The 22,549-nt window shown below is 36.1% G+C and overlaps 1 protein-coding gene across 1 annotated transcript in view; it reads right to left on the reverse strand.

The window, feature by feature from the left end:
* Nell2 (neural EGFL like 2) overlaps window positions 1-22,549 on the reverse strand; it is a 452,294-nt gene that overhangs the window by 369,267 nt on the left and 60,478 nt on the right. Inside the window, exon 4 of the mRNA XM_047551259.1 lies at window positions 10,868-11,018. Coding sequence (XP_047407215.1) covers window positions 10,868-11,018 — 151 coding nt within the window. The remainder of the gene's footprint in view (window positions 1-10,867; window positions 11,019-22,549) is intronic.

A 22,549-nucleotide genomic window follows, 5' to 3' on the forward strand; every position in this document is an offset into this window, starting at 1 on the left:
TGTGCTCCATGAAATAAATCTTCCTCGAAGTACTGCTTTCATAGTGTCCCAGAGATTTTGATATGATGTGTCTTTGTTCTCATTTACTTCTAAGAATTGTTTTATTTCCCTCCTGAAGTCTTCTGTTATCCATTCATCATATAATAGTGTATTATTTAACCTCCAGGTATTGGAGACATTTCTGTTTTTTATTCTGTCATTTATTTCTAATTTCAATCCATTATGATCTGATAGAATACAAGGTAGTACCTCTATCTTCTTGTATTTGCTAACAGTAGCTTTGTGGCATAAAATATGGTCTATTTTAGAGAAGGATCCTGAGATCTTCTCTGCTGCTGAGAAGAAAGTGTATTCGCTCTTTTTTGGATGGTATATTCTATATATGTCCCTTAAGTCTAAATTATCAATTGTGTTATTAAGATTTATGGCCTCTTGGTTCAATTTTTGTTTGGAAGATCTGTCCAGTGGTGATATAGGTGTATAAAAGTTACCTAGTATTACTGTGTTGTGGTCTATTTGGTTCCTGGAATTGAGAAGGATTTGTTTGAGTACATGGATGAAACATTGTTTGGGGCATAAATATTTATGATTGTTATGTCTTGCTGATTTATGCTTCCCATAAGCAGTATGAAATGTCCTTCTTTATCCCTTCTGACTAACTTTGGCTTGAATCCACTTCATCTGATATGAGGATGGAGACCTCTACTTTCTTACTGGGTCCATCTGCATGGTTATGTTTTTTTCCCATCCTTTCACCTCTAGTCTGTGGATGTCATTTTCTATGAGATGAGTCTCTTAAAGGCAGCATATTGTTGGCTCTTTCGTTTTAATCCAATCTGCCACTCTATATCTTCTGACTGATGATTTCAGGCCACTAACATTCAGGGCTATTATTGAGATATGATTTGTATTTCCAGTCATTTTGGCTTATTTTTGGTTTTTAACTTGACTTGGTTTCTTCTTTATTTGGCTATTCCTTTAGGGCAGTTCCTCCCTTTGCTGATTTACATCGTTGTTTTTCATTTCTTCCTCATGGAATATTTTGCTAAGAATGTTCTCTAGTGCCAACTTTCTATTTGTAAATTCTTTTAGCTTTTGTTTTCATGGAATGATTTTATTTTGTTGTCAAATCTGAAGGGGTTTAAGATTCTTGGTTGGCATCCATTTTCTTTCAGAGCTTGAAAAATGCTGTTCCAGGCACTGCTAGTTTTTAGGGTCTGGGTTGAAAAATGTGCTGATACCCTATGGGTTTCCCCCTGAATGTAATTTGATTTTTTTCTCTCTCAGTTTTTAAAATTCTGTCTTTATTTTGTATGTTAGGTGTATTATAATGTACCTTGATGTGGGTCTGTTGTAATATTGTACATTTGGTGTCCAATAAGCCTCTTGTATTTGATTTTCCTTTTCATTCTTCAGATTTGGGAAATTTTCTGATATTATTTCATTGAATAGATTGTTCATTCCTTTGGTTTGTTTCTCTAAGCCTTCCTCAATCCCAGTAATTCTTAAATTTGGTCTTTTCATGCTATCCCATAATTCTTATAGATTCTGTTCAAGATTTCTTACCATCTTCTCTTTTTGGTCAACTTTATTTTCAAGACTAAATATTTTGTCTTCAATGTCTCAGGTTCTGTCTTCTGGGTTTTCTATTAGTTATGCTTTCTATGGAATTTTAATTTGGTTTATTATGGGCAATCCGAGATGGCGGACTAGAGGGAGACTGCATCCCCAGTTGCTCCAGAACCCAGGAGTTAAGAAGGGGAGGCACTGAGAGACTCGAACCAAAATAGAGCCACAGGTGAGTCTGCCCACTGGGTAAAGTTCGGCCCGGGTGGCAGGCCCAGATAGAGGTGGCTTATCGGAGCAGGGCAGGGCAGCTAGAGTCTTCCACAGGCAGCCCTGCGCACTCCAGCGCTAGGCCCCTCCCACACAGCCAGCTTCTCCAGGTTCTCTGAGCAGACCCCCTACTGAGAGCCTTTCTGATCAGAACAAGCTCCAAGTCCCGGCGCCAGCGCGGCATACTCTGGCCCACAAGCAGCTTCAGGGACCAGGACAGGGCAGCCAGCGACCTCCCCAAGCAGCCTGGACCCCTGCGGTGGGAGGTGCCTTTCAAGGCTAGCTTCTTGGAACAGACCGCCCAGTGAGAGCCTTTCTACATAAAGACAGCCACAAGTCCCGGAGCCAACGGAGAGCCTCGATCCGCAGCAGACTCTGGGATCAGGGCAGGGCAGCCAGAGATTTCTTTAGGCGGCTCTGCCCACTCCGGCCGCAGCTCTTTCCACGGGGCGATCCGAGATGGCGACCTAGAGGGTGACTGCATCTCCAGTCGCTCCAGAACCCAGGACTCAAGAAGGGGAGGCATTGAGGGACTTGGACAAAAATAGAGTCACGGGGTGAGTCTCCCCCACTGGGTGAAACTTGGCCTGGGTGCCAGGCACAGATAGGGGTGGCTTATCATAGCAGGGTAGGGCAGCTAGAGTCTTCCCAAGGTAGCCTTCCACACTCCAGCGGTGAGCTTCCCCCACACGGCCAGCTGCACAGTGTAGGCCCCCAGTGAGAGCCTTTCCGCACAGAGCCAGCTCCAAGCCCTGGAACCAGTAGGGGCTAGGGGCAGCTTTCTTCGGAAGCACTGCATTATCAAGTTCCTCCAAGACTTCAGGCTACTGAAGGCTGGGAGTAATACACTGGAAATCTACTGGGAAACTATAAGCCAATAGAGGAATTCTGCAATATCTCAGATTCCCACTGACATCTGACCAATATGAGCAAACAAGGGAAGAAAATGTCCCAAACAAACCTCGATACTATACCAATAAAACCCAATGACAGCACAGCAGAAGAAATGTCAGAAAGGGAGTTCAGAATGTACATAATTAAAACAATCAGAGAAGCAAATGAGGAGATGAAAGAGCAAATGCAGGCATTGAAGGAGGAGATGAAAGAGCAAATGCAGGCATTAAATGATCACACCAATCAACAGTTAAAAGACCAAATACAGGAAGCAAGAGATCATTTCAATAAAGAGTTAGAGATACTGAAAAAAAAAACAAACTGAAATACTTGAAATGAAGGAAACAATAAACCAAGTTAAAAACTCCATAGAAAGCATAACCAATAGGGTAGAACACCTGGAAGACAGAACCTCAGACATTGAAGAAAAAATATTTAATCTTGAAAACAAAGTAGGCCAAACAGAGAAGATGGTAAGAAATCATGAACAGAATCTACAAGAATTATGGGATATCATGAAAAGGCCAAATTTGAGAATTATTGGGATTGAGGAAGGCTTAGAGAAACAAACCAAAGGAATGAACAATCTATTCAATGAAATAATATCAGAAAATTTCCCAAATCTGAAGAATGAAATGGAAAACCAAGTACAAGAGGCTTATAGAACTCCAAATATACAAAATTACAACAGACCCACACCAAGGCACATTATTATGAAGATACCTAACATACAAAATAAAGACAGAATTTTAAAGGCCACGAGAGAAAAGAATCAAATTACATTCAGAGGGAAACCAATAAGAATATCAGCAGATTTTTCAATCCAGACCCTAAAAGCTAGAGGGGCCTGGAACAACATTTACCAAGCCTGAAAGAAAATGGATGCCAACCAGGAATCTTATACCCAGCAAAACTTACCTTCAAATTTGACGATGAAATAAGATCCTTCCATGATAAACAAAAGCTAAAGGAATTTACAAAAAGAAAGCCAGCATTACAGAACATTCTCAGCAAAATATTCCATGAGGAAGAGATGAAAAACAAAGATGCAAATCAGCAACAGGAGGCGCTAGCCTAAAGGAATAGCCAAATAAAGGAGAAACCAAATCATGTCAAAAAACAAATATGAGTCAAATGACTGGGAATACAAATCATATCACAATAATAACCCTGAATGTTAATGGCCTGAACTCATCAATCAAAACACATAGACTGGCAGATTGGATTAAAATGAAAAATCTAACAATATGCTGCCTGCAAGAGACTCATCTCAAAGAAAGAGATACCCATAGACTAAAGGTGAAAGGATGGGGAAAAACATACCATGCACACGGACACAGCAAAAAAGCTGGAGTATCCATCCTCATCTCAGATAATGTGGATTTCAAACCAAAACCAGTCAGAAGGGATAAAGAAGGACATTACATGCTGCTTAAGGGAAGCATAAATCAGCAAGACATAACAATCATAAATATCTATGCCCCGAACATTGGCTCATCCACGTACGTCAAACAAATCCTTCTCAATTCCAGAAATCAAATAGACCACAACACAATAATACTAGGCGATTTTAACACACCTCTCTCACCACTGGATAGATCGTCCAAACAAAAATTGAATAAAGAAACCATAGATCTCAATAACACAATCAACAATTTAGACTTAACGGACATATACAGAATATACCATCCAACAAAGAACGAATACACTTTGTTCTCAGCAGCACATGGATCCTTCTCTAAAATAGACCATATTTTATGCCACAAAGCTACTGTTAGCAAATACAAGAAGATAGAGATACTACCTTGTACTCTATCAGATCATAATGGATTGAAATTAAAAATAAATGACAGAATAAAAAACAGAAACTTCTCCAATACCTGGAGATTAAATAATACACTATTATATGATGAATGGATAACAGAAGACATCAGGAGGGAAATAAAAAAAATTCTTAGAAGTAAATGAGAACAAAGACACATCATATCAAAATCTCTGGGACACTATGAAAGCAGTACTTAGAGGAAGATTTATTTCATGGGGCGCATTCAAAAAAAAGAAGTAGAAATCAACAAATAAACGTCTCAACACTACAGCTCAAAGCCCTAGAAAAAGAAGAGCAGACCAATACCAAAAGTGGTAGAAGAGAGGAAATAGTTAAAATCAGAGCCGAAATCAACGAAATTGAAACAAAAGAAACAATTGGAGAAATTAACAAAATAAACAGTTGGTTCTTTGAAAAAATAAACAAAATTGATAAACCCTTAGCCACACTAACAAAGAGAAAGAGGGAGAAAACTCAAATTACTAAAATTCGGGATGAACAAGGAAAATCACAACAGACACGACTGAAATACAAAACATAATTAGAAGCTATTTTCAAAATCTATACTCCAACAAAACAGAAAACCTCAAAGACATCAACAATTTTCTAGAGACATATGAATTACCTAAACTGAACAGGGAAGACATACACAACTTAAAAAAACCAATTTCAAGCAATGAAATAGAAGAGGTCATCAAAAGCCTACCAACAAAGAAAAGTCCAGGACCAGATGGGTTCTCAGCCGAGTTCTACGAAACCTTTAAAGAAGAGCTCATTCCAATACTCCTCAAAGTATTTCATGAAATAGAAGAGGAGGGAACCCTCCGACACTCGTTCTATGAAGCCAATATCACCCTGATACCTAACCAGACAGAGACACATCGAGGAAAGAAAATTTCAGACCAATATCCTTAATGAACATTGATGCAAAAATTCTCAACAAAATTTTAGCAAATCGCATACAAATATATATTAAAAAGATAGAGCACCACGATCAAGTGGGTTTTATCCCAGGGTTGCAAGGTTGGTTCAACATTCGGAAATCAATAAATGTCATTCACCATATCAACAGACTTAAAGTTAAGAATCACATGATTATTTCAATAGATGCACAAAAAGCATTCGATAAAATACAGCACCCCTTCATGCTCAAAACACTAGAAAAAATTGGGGTAGTGGGAACATTCCTTAACATTATAAAGGCAATCTACGCTAAGCCCATGGCCAATATCATTCTAAATGGTGAAAAACTGAAAGCGTTCCCCCTAAAAACTGGAACAAGGCAGGGATGCCCTCTTTCACCACTTCTATTCAACATCATCCTTGAGACTCTAGCCAGAGCAATTAGACAAACGAAAGAAATTAAAGGGATATGAATTGGAAAAGAAGAACTCAAACTATCCCTGTTCGCTGACGACATGATTATATATTTAGAGGAACTGGGAAATTCCACCAGAAAACTTTTAGAACTCATAAGTGAATTCAGTAAAGTAGCAGGTTACAAGATCAATGCTCATAAATCCAATGCATTTTTGTACATAAGTGATGAATCCTCAGAAAGAGAAATTAGGAAAACTACCCCATTCACAATAGCATCGAAAAAAATAAAATACTTGGGAATCAATCTAACAAAAGAGGTGAAAGACCTCTACAATGAGAACTACAGAACACTAAAGAAAGAAATTCAAGAAAACCTTAGAAGATGGAAAGATCTCCCATGTTCCTGGATAGGCAGAATTAATATTGTCAAAATGGCCATACTACCTAAAGTGCTATACAGATTCAATGCAATTCCAATTAAAATCCCAATGATGTACCTTGCAGAAATAGAGCAAGCAATTATGAAATTCATCTGGAAGAATAAGAAACCCAGAATAGCTAAAGCAATCCTAAGTAGCAAGAACGAAGCAGGGGGTATTACAATACCAGATCTTCAACTCTACTACAAAGCAATAGTAACAAAAACGGCATGGTATTGGTACCAAAATAGACAGGTAGATCAATGGTACAGAATAGAGGACATGGACACAAACCCAAATAAATACAATTTTCTCATACTAGACAAAGGGTCCAAAAATATGCAATGGAGAAAAGATAGCCTCTTCAACAAATGGTGCTGGGAAAACTGGAAAACCATATGCAACAGAATGAAATTAAACCCCTATCTCTCACCCTACACAAAACTCAACTCAAAATGAATCAAGGACCTCGGAATCAGACCAGAGACCCTGCATCTTATAGAAGAAAAAGTAGGTCCAAATCTTCAACTTGTTGGCTTAGGATCAGAGTTCCTTAACAGGACTCCCATAGCACAAGAAATAAAGGCAAGAATCAAGAACTGGGATAGATTCAAACTAAAAAGCTTTCTCTCAGCAAAGGAAACTATCAGCAATGTGAAGAGAGAGCCTACAGAGTGGGAGAATATCTTTGCCAACCATACTTCAGATAGAGCACTCATTTCCAGAATATATAAAGAACTCAAAAAACTCTACACCAAGAATACAAATAATCCAATCAACAAATGGGCTAAGGAAATGAACAGACACTTCACAGAAGAAGATGTACAAGCAATCAACAGATATATGAAATATGTTCAACATCCCTAGTAATAAGAGAAATGCAAATCAAGACTACACTAAGATTTCATCTCACCCCAATTAGAATGGCGATTATCAAGAACACAAGCAACAATAGGTGTTGGCGAGGATGTGGTGAAAAAGGAACACTCATACATTGCTGGTGGGGTTGCAAATTAGTGCAGCCACTCTGGAAAGCAGTATGGAGATTCCTCAGAATGCTTGGAATGGAAACGCCATTTGACCCAGCTATCCCACTCCTTGGCCTATACCCAAAGGACTTAAAATCAGCATACTACAGAGATACAGCCACATCAATGTTCATTGCTGCTCAATTCACCATAGCCAGATTGTGGAACCAACCTATATGCCCATCAGTTGATGAATGGATAAAGAAACTGTGGCATATATATACAATGGAATATTACTCGCAATGAAGATGATAAAATTATGGCTTTTGCAGGCAAATGGATGAAATGGGAGAATATCATGCTAAGTGAGATAAGCCAATCGCAAAAAAACAAAGGACAAATGATATCGCTAATAAGTGGATGATTACACATAATGGGGGGTGGGGGGGTTAGTGTTAGAGTTAGAGTTAGGGTTAGGGAGGGGGGCAAGAATGGAGGAAGGAAGGACTGTATAGAGGGAAAAGAGGGGTGGGAGGGGTGGGGGGGAAGGGGAAAAAAATAACAAAATGAATCAAACAGCAGTACCCTATGTAAATTTATGATTACATAAATGGTATGTCTTTACGCCATGTTCAAACAGAGAAACAACATGTATTCCATTTGTTTACAATAAAATAATAAAAAGAAAAAAAAAAAACCAAAAACTAAAGGACGAATGATCTCACTGATAAGCGGATGAGGACCTATATTGGCGGGTGGGAAGGGTTAGCATTAGGTTTAGGGTTAGGGATAAGGAGTGTGGTAAGAATGAAGGAAAGAAGGACTGTATAGAGGGAAAAGAGGGGTGGGAGGGGTGGGGGGGGAAGGGAAAAAAATAATGAATCAAACATCATTGCCCTATTAAACGTATGATTACACAAATGGTATGCCTTGACTCCATGTACAAATAGAGAAACAACATGTATCCCATTTGTATACAATAATAATAAAAAAAGACATTAAAAAAATAGAAAAAAAATTTGGTTTATTGTTTCCTTCAAGAATTTATTTGTTTTTTTTTCAGAATCCCTATGTCTTTATTGAAATGATCCTTTGCTTCCCACATTTGCTCTTTTAACTCATCAATGTGATCATTCAATGCCTGCATTTGCTCTCTTATCTCATTGTTTGCTTCTCTGATCAGTTTAATTATTTACATTCTGAACTCCCTTTCCGACATTTCTTCTGCCATGCTGTCATTGGATTTTTTTGATGTAGCATCTAGGTTTGTTTGGGACACTTTCTTCCCTTGTTTTTTTCATATTACTCATGTATCTTCCCCTCTAGGGGTGCAAATCTGAAGTATTGCAGTTTCCCTCCTATAGATTTATAGTGTCCCTGCAGATTTCCAATAACTCATCTCCTAGTCTTCAGTACCCTGAAGTCTTGGAGGAACTTGATAATGCTGTGACCCAAAAACAATGCTGCTCTTCTAGGGATAGTGGCTTCCAAGTGGGGTATATTGCCTGCTAGTGGGCAGAGGCATCTCCACGTGTTGACAGATGGTCAAACACAGGGGCACTAGACTGTGGGACGGGACCTGGTTTGTCTGGGCCCAGCTCTCTGGCCCTACCTCCCCGGCAGGGAAGTCTCGCCCAGCTAGTCTCTTTTTTTGTAACATAAATTATTATAGTTTCTCAAGTTCTTCTATAAATTTTCAATAGTGGCACTAAGTTGCTATAATACTTAAAAAAACTATCATATTTTCAATTAAAATAAGTCAATATAAAGACATATAACCCTAACAAATCTACTTCATAGGAAGAGTAAGAAAAGATCTTCTGAACAGCAAGTCTTCTGATGAATGTCAGGTATTCCCTAGCCCATATTTTTAAAATGACTAAGTTTCTAAGAAAAATTTCAAACTATTTTGATAAATATTAGATAGAAACTTTGCAGATTAGAAGAGGTCCGTGCCAATCAGACATGTGTGCAGTTAATGTGTTCAACTCTGGGAACCAATAAAAACATTAACCATATGGAACTCGTACAGACTGGGGCAACAGACCCACTGGAGCAGATGGAGTATATGGATCTCGTTTGTATAGAGGGAGAAGGGATCAGAAGGGAAGTGGCAGTGGCCATCATGCATGTAAGTAATGTCATCTGGAAAAATACTGGTTGAGTTCCACGTCTCTACAAACAAGGCAGTGACAGAAAATTACAAGGAAGAAAAATCTAGTATCCAAATAAAAAGGAAATATTCCTAATCAGTAGAGGTATGCAACAATAAGTCAGGTTGCTCTGCAAACAGTGTTCCTTTATTATACATAACTTGTGTTGCCTAAAAGACCTACTGACTTGGGCAGAGACCCAGTACTATAAGCACAGATCTCCCCTGGTATCAAGCAGCTGAAGATGAGGTCTAGGACCAGGAATACACCAAGGGGAAAGTCCTATCACCCCTTAGAAATGGAATGACTCCCTTTCTCACTCACCCATGAAGTTCCCAAGCCAGCTACCAGATTAGTATTAGTATTAGTATGACATATTCCCCTCTTACATAGAATAGAAACTGGAGGAAAGAAATTGAAGTGAAAGGTCAGGAAAGTTATCCTTTGCAGCTAAAGGATAGTGAGATTTGCTATATTTTGTTCTTCTCATATATTTACTTGTGTTTTCCTTTTAGTATTTAACAAAGATTTTCAAAGTTCCAGGTTGCCTCATTTCTGATAAGGAAAACCAAATATAAAGGTTTCTGCTGATGTCTGCATAAGATTATTAAAGCCATTTAATATAAACTCTTTATTCTTCACAACAACCTATGAAGTTGGATATTATTATTATCCCAGTTTCACAGAAGAGAAAATTTGAGACATAGTTTATGTGACTTTTCCAAGGTCCACAGATAGTAAGGGGTAGAGAAGGTATTCAAAATACAAACAGAGAAAATTTCATTGTCAGAACTGTGGTCATTCATTCAAAAGAAAGAAAGTGTTTTTAAAAGCTATTTGGTATTACTCTGTGTGTGTGTGTGTGTGTGTGTGTGTGTGTGTTTATATGTATGCCAAGTGTCATGAATGAATTTCTTCTTCCTTCTTCCTCCCACATCCTTTTATTCCCACCTAATGATGCTTCTACATAGGAGAGCCAGTAGAAGATATTAGATGACATTTTTATTAACCATATGTCCAGGAATACAGCTATAACTGCTGCAGTCTATGTAAAAAAAGAAGTTGTCTGTCAGGGACTAAATCTATAAGACTATTGAATTCTAAACCTAACCAATATCCCAAAGAGAGGGAATATGGTATTTTTGTGGGTAATGATTAATGAATTAAGAAGGATATTTGACTTAAACACTGAAGAATATCTTGAATAATTTAGGAATTAACAAGTTTGTTTTAGGAAAAGTGACTTGTGTGTGCTCTTAGCACCCTGAAAAGCAGTGGCTCCCTCTGCTTTTAGGCAGATATCAATTCTGTCTGTGATTTTGCATAAGGTAGTAAAATCACTCTGTTTCAAACCCATCAAGTACATATTTTAGCTGGCTTTTGTTTAGTTCTCTTTAACATGTTAATTAAACCATAAATAAAAACATGGAAAACCACAGCAGCCACACTTACCTGTGATCCAAGTGGTGAATTGAGAGAATAACTCCTGAATTTAAGTGGGTCTGTTTCAGGGTCACCAAAACAGTAAATTCATGCTTATTTCTCAGCTTTTGAAAGAATTGCTCAGCAGTAGCAGTGGATGCTTTTATGCTTCTGGGAGTATCTAAAAATAAATAAATAAACATATAGTAAGAATAGACTAGAATTTGGTTTTATAAAGTACTTTTTACATGCAATATCTTTCAAAAAAAAAAAAACCTTTGTCAAATAATAACTGATAAATCCCAAATGTTAAAGTCTCTACAAATTCTTTCAACAAGACTTTATGCTATATAAAAACAGAGCAGAGTAAAATGACAAGAATATTGAACTTTTTTTTAGGACTCTTTCTTCAAAAATGTCATCTTTGAGGCAAAGAATCAAATAGTCTTATTTGAAGAAGTGTGCTTCCAACTTTTCTCCTTCTACATTTCCTTTACCTTAGATCCCAGAGCCACATCTACCAACAAAAAGGAAGAGCATGAACTTCCTAGAATAGAACCTAAACGACCATGCTAGAGCCATTTAGCTTTTCTGACACCTCCTAAGAGAAAACTGGATTTAAGTCTATGTGCCACTCTACACATTGGTGTCTTTAGCCAGAAGGTTTGCTATAAATATATTTGTCAAAAGATCAGTGAAATTAGTCACTCTCAGCCTTCTGTGCAGTGAATGAAGCATTAAGTTTGAATTATCTCACCATATTTGTTGAAAGAATTACATAGAACTTAATTCCCATTCCCTTCTCCTTGGGCTCAGAGAAATTATAGCCAAGGAAGGCTTGCCTGGAAAAGGACAAACTTTTACTCTGCCGTTTTACACAGCTTAGTCTTGCACTCCAACCTCAGGACCCAGAAGATGTGGATGAAGCAGATAGTGATAGAAATGAATTTGGTGGACAGGAAAACTCTACTATTCAAAAAACCCCACTAGCTTTAAGTACAATATTCTACTATTTACAGTGTATGTATGAAAGATCAATGAGAATCAGAAATGCAGTTTGTGTTGTGAAAAAATTCTCTCCTACGCTTCAGCCAGGTAAGTAAGCTCTCAATAGAAGAAGTAGCATTTGGAGTCCTATACATTTACTTTTATCCTACCCATCTCCTCTGTACTGCAGAACATCCAGCATTCCTGCTCAAAGAATGCCTGTGGCTCCCTACCCTTGGTCACTGCAACCACTCTAGGTATTCCCACACGTTTCCAACACTCCCTGGATATAGTGCATCACAACCTGATTGAGGGTCAAAAATCTTGCTGAAATAGAGACTAAAAGATAAATTCACAGTTCCCTAATTTTTAAGTCTACAATTCATGAATAAAAATGCAATCACCTGGTCCATGTCCATCACCAGGAATACACAAGCATGAAGAAGCCCTTGAGATACCCATAAAATAGAGGAAGGAACAAATAATCCAATATAATGAAAGAAATGCTGTCATTTAGGTAAATCTGAAGTGACACATCACTGACTTGGAAAAAGTAGCCAACAGTCTCTGTAGGGAAGACTAATAAATAGATGGAATTTGATCAGAGGATTACCAGGTAGAGAAAGGAAGGAAAAGCATTCCAGTCCTGAGAATAGCTTATGAAAAGGCACAGAGGTATGAGCAGTCATGGCATAGCTGGAATGGGTGAAGAACAGCCATTGCTGATGAGGCTGAAAAAGAAAGCTGGATGGGATGAGGCAGAAGTCTGTAGACTAATATAATGGATGCCTGCAATGCCATCACCAATCACAAATTTCCCTCTTGGAAAACAAAAAACTTTAATTTGCCATTGAGAAATAATCCCTCCTACCTGAACCCATGACTCCTCTGTGCTATATTCAGTCATGACACATTCTAGCCAATCAAAGCAATATCTATCCTTTTCCACAATAAATTGGCCCAGGAATAGGTACCTAATCCAAGCAATAAAGCTAGACCCAGGGCTTTTTGTTCAAAGTTTTAGGAAATGCCAGGTGCAGTGGTGCACAGCTATATTCCTAGCTACTCAGGAGGCTGAGAAGAGAATAACGAGTTCAAGGTCAGCCTAGACAACTTACCAATATCCTGACTCAAAAGAAAATAAAAAGAACTGAGGATGTAGTTCAGTGTCAGGGCACCCCTCAGTTGAATTCCCACTACTGGGGAAAAAAAATACACACACACTTTTAGGAAAAAGTAGCTTTTCTTTTAAACTTCCACAATTACACTCAATAGTCACAACTCAAAAGCATAGCAACAATCTAAAATTTCTGTCATAAATTAGTTTCTCCCCAGGCTCCAACAGGATTAAGAAAAGTTGTAGAAGGGATTCCATACAATAGCTCCTAAAAGGATTCCATACAACACCTACTCAAGGATCATCCAAAATGTAATTCTGTTACAATGATTCACCTAATGTTAATTTTTATTCCACTCAAATGTACATAGAAGTGAATTACTCACAACCTTCATTGCTTCAGTTTAATTTGATAGATAAAAGTAATTTAAAATTAAATTATAAATATGTAATATACTTCTCCTCTTTTCAGGAAGGTAGAATTTGAGCAGCATCCTTTTTCTTGCCAAGCAGGATGATAGATGGGGATGCAAATAAGACAAACAGAGAAAGGATCACATAAATAAATAAGTGATGATCAGACCCATACATGGAGTGAACCAAGGATGCGACCCAGAGATCTTGAACACTTTAGTTAGCAGCAAGAGAAAAAAATTTAGAAATGTGGCAGCTACATTACCTTTTTTTTTTTTTTTTTTTGTAGAAAAAAAAAGATGCTTGGAAAGAATTTGAAGCAATTTTGTTATATGGCATACATGGAAAAACCTTCACTAAATCACCATATCATGCTGCATTGTTATTAGAGTTAGATTTGTGGGAAGAGTTAAGAGGCTATATTATTTTAGAATGTTTTTAAATTTTATTTTGCTTTTAGATTAAACAATATGTGAACATCTTTAAATGAAAGGATGAAGGGCCTAAAGAATGGATGATGAGTATCAATAGTAAAAATGTAAGTCACTGAGGTTGAAAACTGATGAAGGAAACTAAAATACTGATCAATCTACATTTTGAAAAAATTTCTCTGGTGGCCACATGGAAGGTAATTTGAAGAAAGACAAGGAATGGAAACACAGAAGACACTTGAGGAAGGTTTTTCTAAAAAGCAAGGGGTTAGAGTGAGGAAGAGAGATTCAATTGAATCTAAATTTTTTAGCTTGAGGGACTGAATAAAAGTAAATACAGTAAGGGCATTATGTTACCCACTCAGTTTCAGAAATTATCTAATTTGGGTGATAATTGACATTTATATTTTATTTCACTTATCTTAAAAATTATTTTGGCGTCTGTAAACTACCTTTTCCCAATCAAGTTGATATTTTTTACTTTGATTGTTCACAGTGACATGGAGCCACTGGTCCTTGAATTGCTTGTCAGGCATGTGGATGGGAAAGAAGAGCCAAGTGAGCACCAACATAACAGAGATGCTTTGCACTGAGATGCTTTAGAAAATGCTGAAGGAATGTGCAGAGTAGACCCATCATTGACCCATCAGGGTGGTAGTGAGGTCCTATGAGCCCTGCAACTAGCTTATTCTTGAAGCTTACTCCATACCAGGTCACAATTCAAGAGAGAATCACTTAACCAATCCAACCGCTCCACCCAACCCATTTTCTTCCTCTTTTGATGCTGCTTATGAAGTAGAGTGACTTACAGAAAGGAGAAGAGACACCAGAATCCCTGTTCAACTCATACTGTAGTGATAAGAAAGATAATGTATATTTTCTTCAATCCCAATTGGCCAAGTTCATTGCATAGGTGTTTAAAAACTAAGGCTTGCATGAGCTTCCAACTGTGTTGGAGTAATAGGCAGGATGGAAAGCAATGGGAGAGAGAAAAAACCGACCTGACACATCATGGCCTCAGTATGCTTTCCTCCCCTGACCCACAAGCCCCGAGGTGCCCAGGATACACAGGTGAAAATTTTTAAGTTTCCTGGATGTGACAAAGAAAGCACCTATGGGAAGTAGAAGTCATGATTTCACAATAAGAATCAGTTCTTCATCCATAGAACACCATCTGCCACCAATCCTTACAATACTCTAAAAATATTTAAATTTCTTTTCCCCTTCCAAATATGTTTTCAAAAATCCATTATTTCTGAGTCCAAGAAGAACTTGATAGGAATCTCAGAATTCTGTGAGAGGCATTAGAATAGACAGGAGGTGTAAGATTCAGGGGCTATTTGGAAAGTAGAACCTAAAGAATTTGGTCACTAATAAACCACATGCAAAAGGTAAAGCAAAGGAAGACAAGTGAATCCAATTAAATCCAATGTTTCTAGGCTGACAGACTGAATGAAACTAAATGCAATAAGAGCATTATGGTACCCACTCAGTTTCAGAAGTGATACTTATCAAGTGTTGCGGGACATGCTCCTGGAAGTGTCCAGTAGGAAGCTGGCACTTCGGAATCTGATCTTACCAAAGGTTGAAACTGGAAATCTAGATTTAGAAGTTATTATAATGTGAAATCTGAAGTCATGAGGGTGACTTAGTGAATCATAGTAATCATGGAAGCAAGAGGAGAATAAAAGGATGGACCCATAAAAACACTAGATCAGTGATACAGCAGGGATATCATATGTAAGCTACACACACATAGAGACATGTATGTATTCACGTTTGTATACATGTACACATACATATGTGATACACATATATGATGCTGCACATAAAATAATATACAACTTTTACCTTTCAAAACTGCACAATAATATATTTTTCACCTTTGAACCCACATTCCACTTTGTTCTCACAAAGCTCTGGAAACATGACAGCAGCAACAATCACTGTTTCCATTTTCAATGAACTGAAAGTCATGAAACAATCTTGTGTCCATCCAAATACACTAAGGAAATTATAATAGAATAACAATTTCTGGACCAATATTCTTTCCACTAAACTGTAGTGCCTCCTGCACATGGCATCTTTATTGATGCTTTACTGTCACAAACAGATTCAAGTAAGAGTACCTACTGAAAAAAGTTATATAAGTTAGCATTTTTAGTTCCTTAAGTAACTCACTTAGTAGTGATTTTTAAGAAAGGTCACTTTATACATTTGCATTTCTGTTTCCCAATTTGTAAAATTAGAATTCCTGTCTTCTATTTTCATCTCATGGATTATGTAATGTTAAGAGAGACATCTGAGTTCCTGTGATCATTACTATAAAATGCAATTTTGGTACTGATCAGAAAATCAAAGTCATAGAAACCAACATATAAGAATTATTTTTATTTTGTTGACCTTAAAGTTTCAGATTAAAAATTTTATTCAGAAATGTCTTTAATTTTTTTCCAATAAGGCCTCCTGTCACTAATAAAATACAGGAAAATAAAGTATAGTGATTCCAAAATCAAATTTAGAAGCCAGAAGAACAAGTTTCCAAAAATTACCAACCTTATTAGTTGCTTTAGGCATGTAGTGAAACACTATGAGTTTGCTATTAGCATTTTATACTTATCTCACCCTTGCATGAGACTAAAACCACTAAAACTACCAAGTCATATAACATCTTTCTGGTGATTTTCTGAATTGACTTTCATTATAAGCATCCCAAACTCAGACAAAAAATCAGTTTTGAGACTGACAATAAAAAATTTTAGCATTCAAATTATCTCTTTTTCTGTATGTACCAGGAACTCATTCCTTTCTATTATTTAATAATATTCCATTTTCCTATTTTACTTTTGATTCATTTTTTATTCATTTACTTATTGATGGGATATTTGGGATGTTTCCAGGTTTGTTTCTTTTCTGTAATGCTGAGATTGAACCCACAGTCTAGAGCATGCTAAGAGGTGCTATACTGTAACAGAGACAGTAGAGACATCTGGAAGATGTCTTTTTATTTTGCTTTGTTTTGTTTGTTTTATGTCCCCAGTACTTCATTATTTCCTCCATTCCTCCCTTCCACTATTCCCCTTCGTCTACTCTACTGGTCTTCCTTCTACTTGTTTATTTTTTTAATTGGTGCTTTATACATATACATAAAGGTGAAATTCACTGTCATGTATTCATATATTTACATAGCATAATAATGTGGTCAATTTCATTACACAGTTCCTCCCTTTTCCTGTTCCTCCTTTCTCCCCCATAATCCCCTTACTCTACTCCACTAAACTCTCTTCTATTTTCATGGGATCTCCACTACTTTTTATCTTGATTTTGCTCTAGCATTCACATATGAGAGAAAACATTCAACCCTTGAATTTCTGAGTCTAGCTTATTTCGTTCAGCATGAAGTTATCCAGTTTAGTTCATCTACCAGAAGATGCCATATCATCACTCCTTTTTATAGCTGAGTAAAACCTCATTGTGTAGATACACCACATTTTCTTTATCCATCCACCTGTTGATTGGCACTTGGTTTCATGCACAATCTTGTCCATCACTCTATTTCTAGAAGACTATGAATGTTCATTCTTTTTGGGACAAAGATCAATGTAAAATGAAATTCTTTTCAAAGCAAGGCAGACAAATTTCACATGAATTGACTATTAAGGAAAAAATAGATTAAGAAAAGGAGTCTCGAAAGGCTACAACCAAACTCTGAAAACCTGTCAACATGCCCATGCTGCTTTGAATCTTTTTAGCTGGAGTACTGATTGAATTTAAATACAAAATTTATTCAATTTTTTTATTTCTATTGTGTGCAGAGCCTTAAAAAAAATCACTAATAAATGACTAGTAGCATTTTCAAAGCAATGATTAATAAATAATGAAGCAGCTCTGAAGCAATAACAACAAAATACTCGTTTTTAGTCATGGAATTACTGGGATGGAATGATGAGTTTACATGTTGATGTAGTAACAATTTCTAGGGATTTGAATGTGTACTCTTAATTCCTTGCATATATATATATATATGTATATATCAGTCTCCTATGCATACATACTGCGATGCCTGGCTATCTTTACAGATTTTCAGGTGTGCAATTTAGCAGCGTTATTAATAGGCACAATACTGTACACTGACTGGGTTCTACATATTTTTTATCTTGTTAAATGAAATTGTGTGCTGACTGATTAGTCACCCCTATTTTCCCTACCTAGCCCCTGACAATCGCCTTTTCCCTTCTTTGATATATATATATATATATATGGAGTGAGAGAGAGAGAGAGAAACTGACTTATTTCTAAAATACAGGATAATTAATGCAGTTATGTACACAAATATAGGTGTTTACTAAAATACAGAGTGAGATTAGAGTTTGTTATGCATTATTTCTGTTTCTATTGTGCTGTTTCAATGTTTTGTTTTGTTTTCTTATTACAAATACCTCTTCTTAATGATGTATAACTGACAAATATAAATTATATATATGTGTGTGTGTGTATGTATAGTATGCAACATGATGCTTTGACATACATACATATTGTGAAAGGATTATCACAATCCAGGTAACATATCTATCACCTAATATAATTGTCATTTTTTTCTTCATGGCCGGAAAACTTAAGATTTGTTCTTAGCAAATTTCAAATATGCACTATAGTCCTAATAACTATACTCATCATTCTGTACATAAAATATACAGAATTCATTAATCCTGTATAAATGAAAGTTGGTTCCTTTGACCAATATTTCCCCATTTCCTACATTCTCTAGCTGATGGAAACTACCATTCTACTATCTACTTCTGAGTTCAACTATCTGAACCTAAATGCTATATGTAAGTGAGATAATACAGTATTTGTCTCTTGATGTCTGGCTTATTTCACTCAACACTGTTAGATTTTTCCATGTTGTTGCATGATTGCATTTTCTTCTTTTGTTTAAGGTTAAATAGCATTCCATTGTTGGTATATACCACACTTTCTTTATCCACTCATCCACTGGCAGACATTTAGGCTCTTGTCATAGTTTGGTTACTGTGGGCAATGCTGCAATGAACATGGGGATACAGATTTCACTACAGGCTACTGATTTCATCTCCTTTGGATTTATACCAAGAGCTGAGATTGCTAGAGAGGTGGTGATTCTACTTTTAATTTTATAAAAAAGTTCCATAGTGAATTTTCCATAATAATGGTACCAATTTACATTCTCAGCAACAGTGTAAGGGGTTCCCTTTTATCTATATGCTCATCGATACTTGTTATCATTTGTCTTTTTGATAACAGTCATTCTAACAGGTATGAAGTGATGTCTCATTGTGGTTTTAATTTCATTTCCTCAATGTCTAGTGATGCTAGTATATTTTCATATACTTGCTGACAGTTTGTGCCATTTTTTTAAGAAATATTTTCCAGGCCTTTGCCCATTTTTTAATTGGGTTATTGCTTTCTAACTATTGAGTTGCATAAATTCTTATACATTTTATATGTTAACCTCTTATCAAATGTATGGCTTACAAACATTTATTCCATTCTGTAGACTATATCTTCACTTTGTTGATTGTTTTCTTTTCTGTGCAGAAAGTTAAGTGTTTGATGTAATCCCATCTGTCTATTTTGCATTTGTTGTTTGTGCCTTTAGAGTCAAATTCAAAAAACTGTAGCCCAAACCAATGTCAAAAATATTTTTCTCCATGTTTTCTTTTAGTAGTTGTACACTTTCAAGTATTACATTTAAGTTTTTAATCATTTTGAATTAAATTTTTGTATATGGTAGAAGGTAAGGATTCGATTTATTCTTCTGCATGTGTTCTCCCAACACCATTTATTGAAGAGACTATCCTTTTCCTAGTATGTGTTTTGGCACATTTGTCAAAGAGCAGTTGACTAGAAGTGGGTGGATTTATTTCTTGGCTTTCTATTCTGTTCCATTGATCTATGTGTCTGCTTTATGCAAATATTATGTTGATTGATTATTATAGCTCTGCATTAAAGTCAAGTAGTGTGATACCTCTGCCTTGTTTCTTTCCCTCGAGATGGTTTGACTATATGGAGTTTTTTGTGTTTCTTATAAATTTTTAGAATTTTTTTCTATCTTTGTGAAAAATGTCAATGGAATTTTGATAAGGATTGCATTGAATCTGTATATTACTTGGGATAGTATGAATATTTTAACAATATTAATTCTTTAATATATAAATAAAGATATCTTCCATTTATTTCTGTCTTCTTCAATTTCTTTCAGCAATGTTTTTTAGTTTTCACTGTATAGTCATTCACTTCTTTGGTTAAGTTAGTACCTAAGTATTTTTGTGACTACTGTCAATCAGATTATTATTTTAATTTCTCTTTCAGATAATTCATTATTAGCATGTAGAAGTCTTTAAGAATTTTAAGTATGTCAATAATTTTAAAAAAAGTAAGGAGAAGGGATTTGTCCAACTTCTAATAACAAAAAATAAAATATTATTTTCTTATTTCGCAGTTGAGAAGTGTTTTAGTCAGCTTTTTTCACTACTGTGACTAAAGATCTGATCAAACAATTTTAAAGGAGGAAAAGTTTATGTGAGGGCTCACAATTTCAGAGGTTTAGTCCCATAGCAGGCCAGCTTCATTCCTCAGGGCTCGAGGTAAGACTGGACATCATGGCGGGAGAGGGTGGTGGAGGGAAGCAGTTGACATGGTTATCAGGAAGCAGAGAGTGACTCTGCTTGCCAGATACAAATATATGCCCAAAGTCATGCCCCAATCCCCTCCTCCTCTAGCCATACCCTGCCATTTTGGTTACCACTTAGTTAATTCCTATCAGGAGATTAAATCACTGATTGGGTTAATACTCTCACAACCTAATCATTTCTCCTCTGAACTTTCAGGCACTGTCTCACCTGTGAGCTTTTGGGGAATACCTCATATCCAAATCATAACAAGAAGTATCACTACGATTACCATCAGGAATCAAATGAATTTCCATGCACTGCACTGTGTAAAAGCTTGAATAGATTCTTCCCTACATAAGTGAACTAATGAAAATACCATATGTAAATTCAATTATAAAGTCTATCTAATCTCAGATATAGAACATTTGACTTAAATTGTTCCAAAACTCACCAAATTACCATTCTATATTTTTTCAATCTTTACTACAAAATGTTTTTACCTTCAAAATTCTGATTAGAAACACATGAAATTATTACTATTATTATATTTTCTGTCCATTACTCTTACTTTCCCTTCAATATGCCCATGCATTTATACTGCAAACTTTCAAGGAAAATTAATAGTAACAATTCTAAAAGTCATTAAAATTTGATCAACATTATGTATAAAGTTTGCAAAGTCTTTAAACATGAACAATCTCATTTAAATTTTATAAAAACTTTTATTAAATGGATTATTGGCTCCATTATAAAAGAAATTGTAGACTGGAAGAAAACGCACAGAGAAGCCAAGGCATTTGGGTATCATCACCATAACTGTTTCCTATCACAGCTCATTTCTATGAATCTACTATATTGGGAAATACCAAAAGCAATTCTGGCAGTATATAGAAATAAATACACCAAACCCAAGGGAAAGCATCAAGAACCTAACCCAGATGAATGGTTTCCTATTTTTATAAAAGTCCTACAGCACTACAGTGATCCATATTCCAGAGAGTAAACTTTTTATTTTAAATTAATTTTTAAACTAACTTTTCATAAAAGCATATTGTAAAAATAAATTTATTTTGATCTTTTGATTAATTAGGCTTTCAAATCCACAGGATTATTCCTATCATATAATCTTTCAGCTATATACTCTAATCTACTGAGATGTGAACTACAAGTTTAAAACAAAAAGCTTTTTTGATTTTAAGTCCCTTGGGTATAAACCAAAGAGTGGGATAACTGGGTCAAGTGGTGGTTCCATTCCAAGTTTTCTTTATGGGAGAATCTCCATACTGCTTTCTATAAGGTTGCACCATTTTGCATTCCTACCAGCAATGTATGAGTGTACCTTTTCCCCATGTCCTCGCCAACATTTATTGTTGTTTCTATTCTTGATACTTGCCATTCTGATTGGAGTAAGATGAAATCTTAGTTTTGATTTGCATTTCTCTAATTGCTAGAGATGCTAAACATTTTTTCATATATTTGTTGATTGACTGCATTTCTTTTTTTGTGAAATATCTGTTCAGTTCCTTAGTTCATTTATTGATTGGGTTTTTTTTTTTTTTTGGTGTTAAGTTTTTGAGTTCTTTATATATTCTAGAGATTAATGCTTTATCTGAGGTGCTGTGGTAAAGATTTCTCCCAGTCTGTAGGCTCTCTCTTCACATTATTGATTGTTTTGCTGAGAAGAAGCTTTTCAGTTTGAGTCCATCCTATTTACTGATTCTTGCTTTAACTTCTTGTGCTTTAGGGGTCTTGTTAAGGAAGTCAGATTTTAGGCTGAAATGGTGACGATCTGGGTCTACTTTTTCTTCCAGTAATCGCAGGGTCTCTGTTTTAGTGCTTAAGTCTTTGATCCACCATGAGCTGAGTTTTGTGCAGGGTGAGAGATAAAAGTTTAATTCATTTTGTTAAATGTGGCTTTCCATTTTTCCTGGCACCATTTGTTGAATATGCTATCTTTTCTCCAGTGAATGTTTTTGGTACCTTTGTCTAGTATGAGATACCTGTATTTATAGCAGCTCAAATCACCATAGCTAAAATATGGGAGTAACCTAGATGCCCTTCAACAGATGAGTGAATAAAGAAAATTATATATATATATATATATATATGC

The sequence above is a fragment of the Sciurus carolinensis genome, chromosome 4 (assembly GCF_902686445.1).
Source record: "Sciurus carolinensis chromosome 4, mSciCar1.2, whole genome shotgun sequence".
Taxonomy (NCBI): domain Eukaryota; kingdom Metazoa; phylum Chordata; class Mammalia; order Rodentia; family Sciuridae; genus Sciurus; species Sciurus carolinensis.